The sequence below is a fragment of the Buceros rhinoceros genome, unplaced genomic scaffold, assembly GCF_000710305.1.
Source record: "Buceros rhinoceros silvestris isolate BGI_N320 unplaced genomic scaffold, ASM71030v1 scaffold19628, whole genome shotgun sequence".
Taxonomy (NCBI): Eukaryota; Metazoa; Chordata; class Aves; order Bucerotiformes; family Bucerotidae; genus Buceros; species Buceros rhinoceros.
The window spans coordinates 11,230-11,532 of NW_010427652.1; the positions used below are offsets into that span (position 1 = coordinate 11,230).

Genomic DNA, 303 nt, shown 5'->3' on the forward strand with positions numbered 1-303 from the left:
TGCCAGGAGCAGTGCCATGGGCGAGCCTCGCTCCACCCTCTCGCCCGTCACGGGGTGGATCAGCACCTCCTCTTGCCCCGCTCCTGAGGCACCCGGCAGGCCCCTGGCCAAGCTCGTGGGGCAGGGCGGTTCCACTGAGCTGGAGGCACGGGGTGGTTCAGCTGAGCTGGCCCCAGCCCGGTGCACTTTGTACTGGAAGATGGTTGCATTGGGCTGCGGTGCTGGGCTCTGTGCAGGAGAAGTCGGGGGCGAGGGGAAGGTGGGAGCAAGGGGCTCCTCCACCACTCCCTGAGGGGGGTCTGG

General features: G+C 68.6%; 1 protein-coding gene across 1 annotated transcript in view; it reads right to left on the reverse strand.

Annotated features, from left to right (window-relative positions):
* Positions 1 to 303, reverse strand: part of LOC104498602 (chromosome unknown open reading frame, human C6orf132) — a gene marked incomplete at its 5' end in the record, with an annotated part of 9,297 nt that overhangs the window by 1,742 nt on the left and 7,252 nt on the right. The window contains one exon of the mRNA XM_010142002.1: positions 4 to 288. Coding sequence (XP_010140304.1) covers positions 4 to 288 — 285 coding nt within the window. The remainder of the gene's footprint in view (positions 1 to 3; positions 289 to 303) is intronic.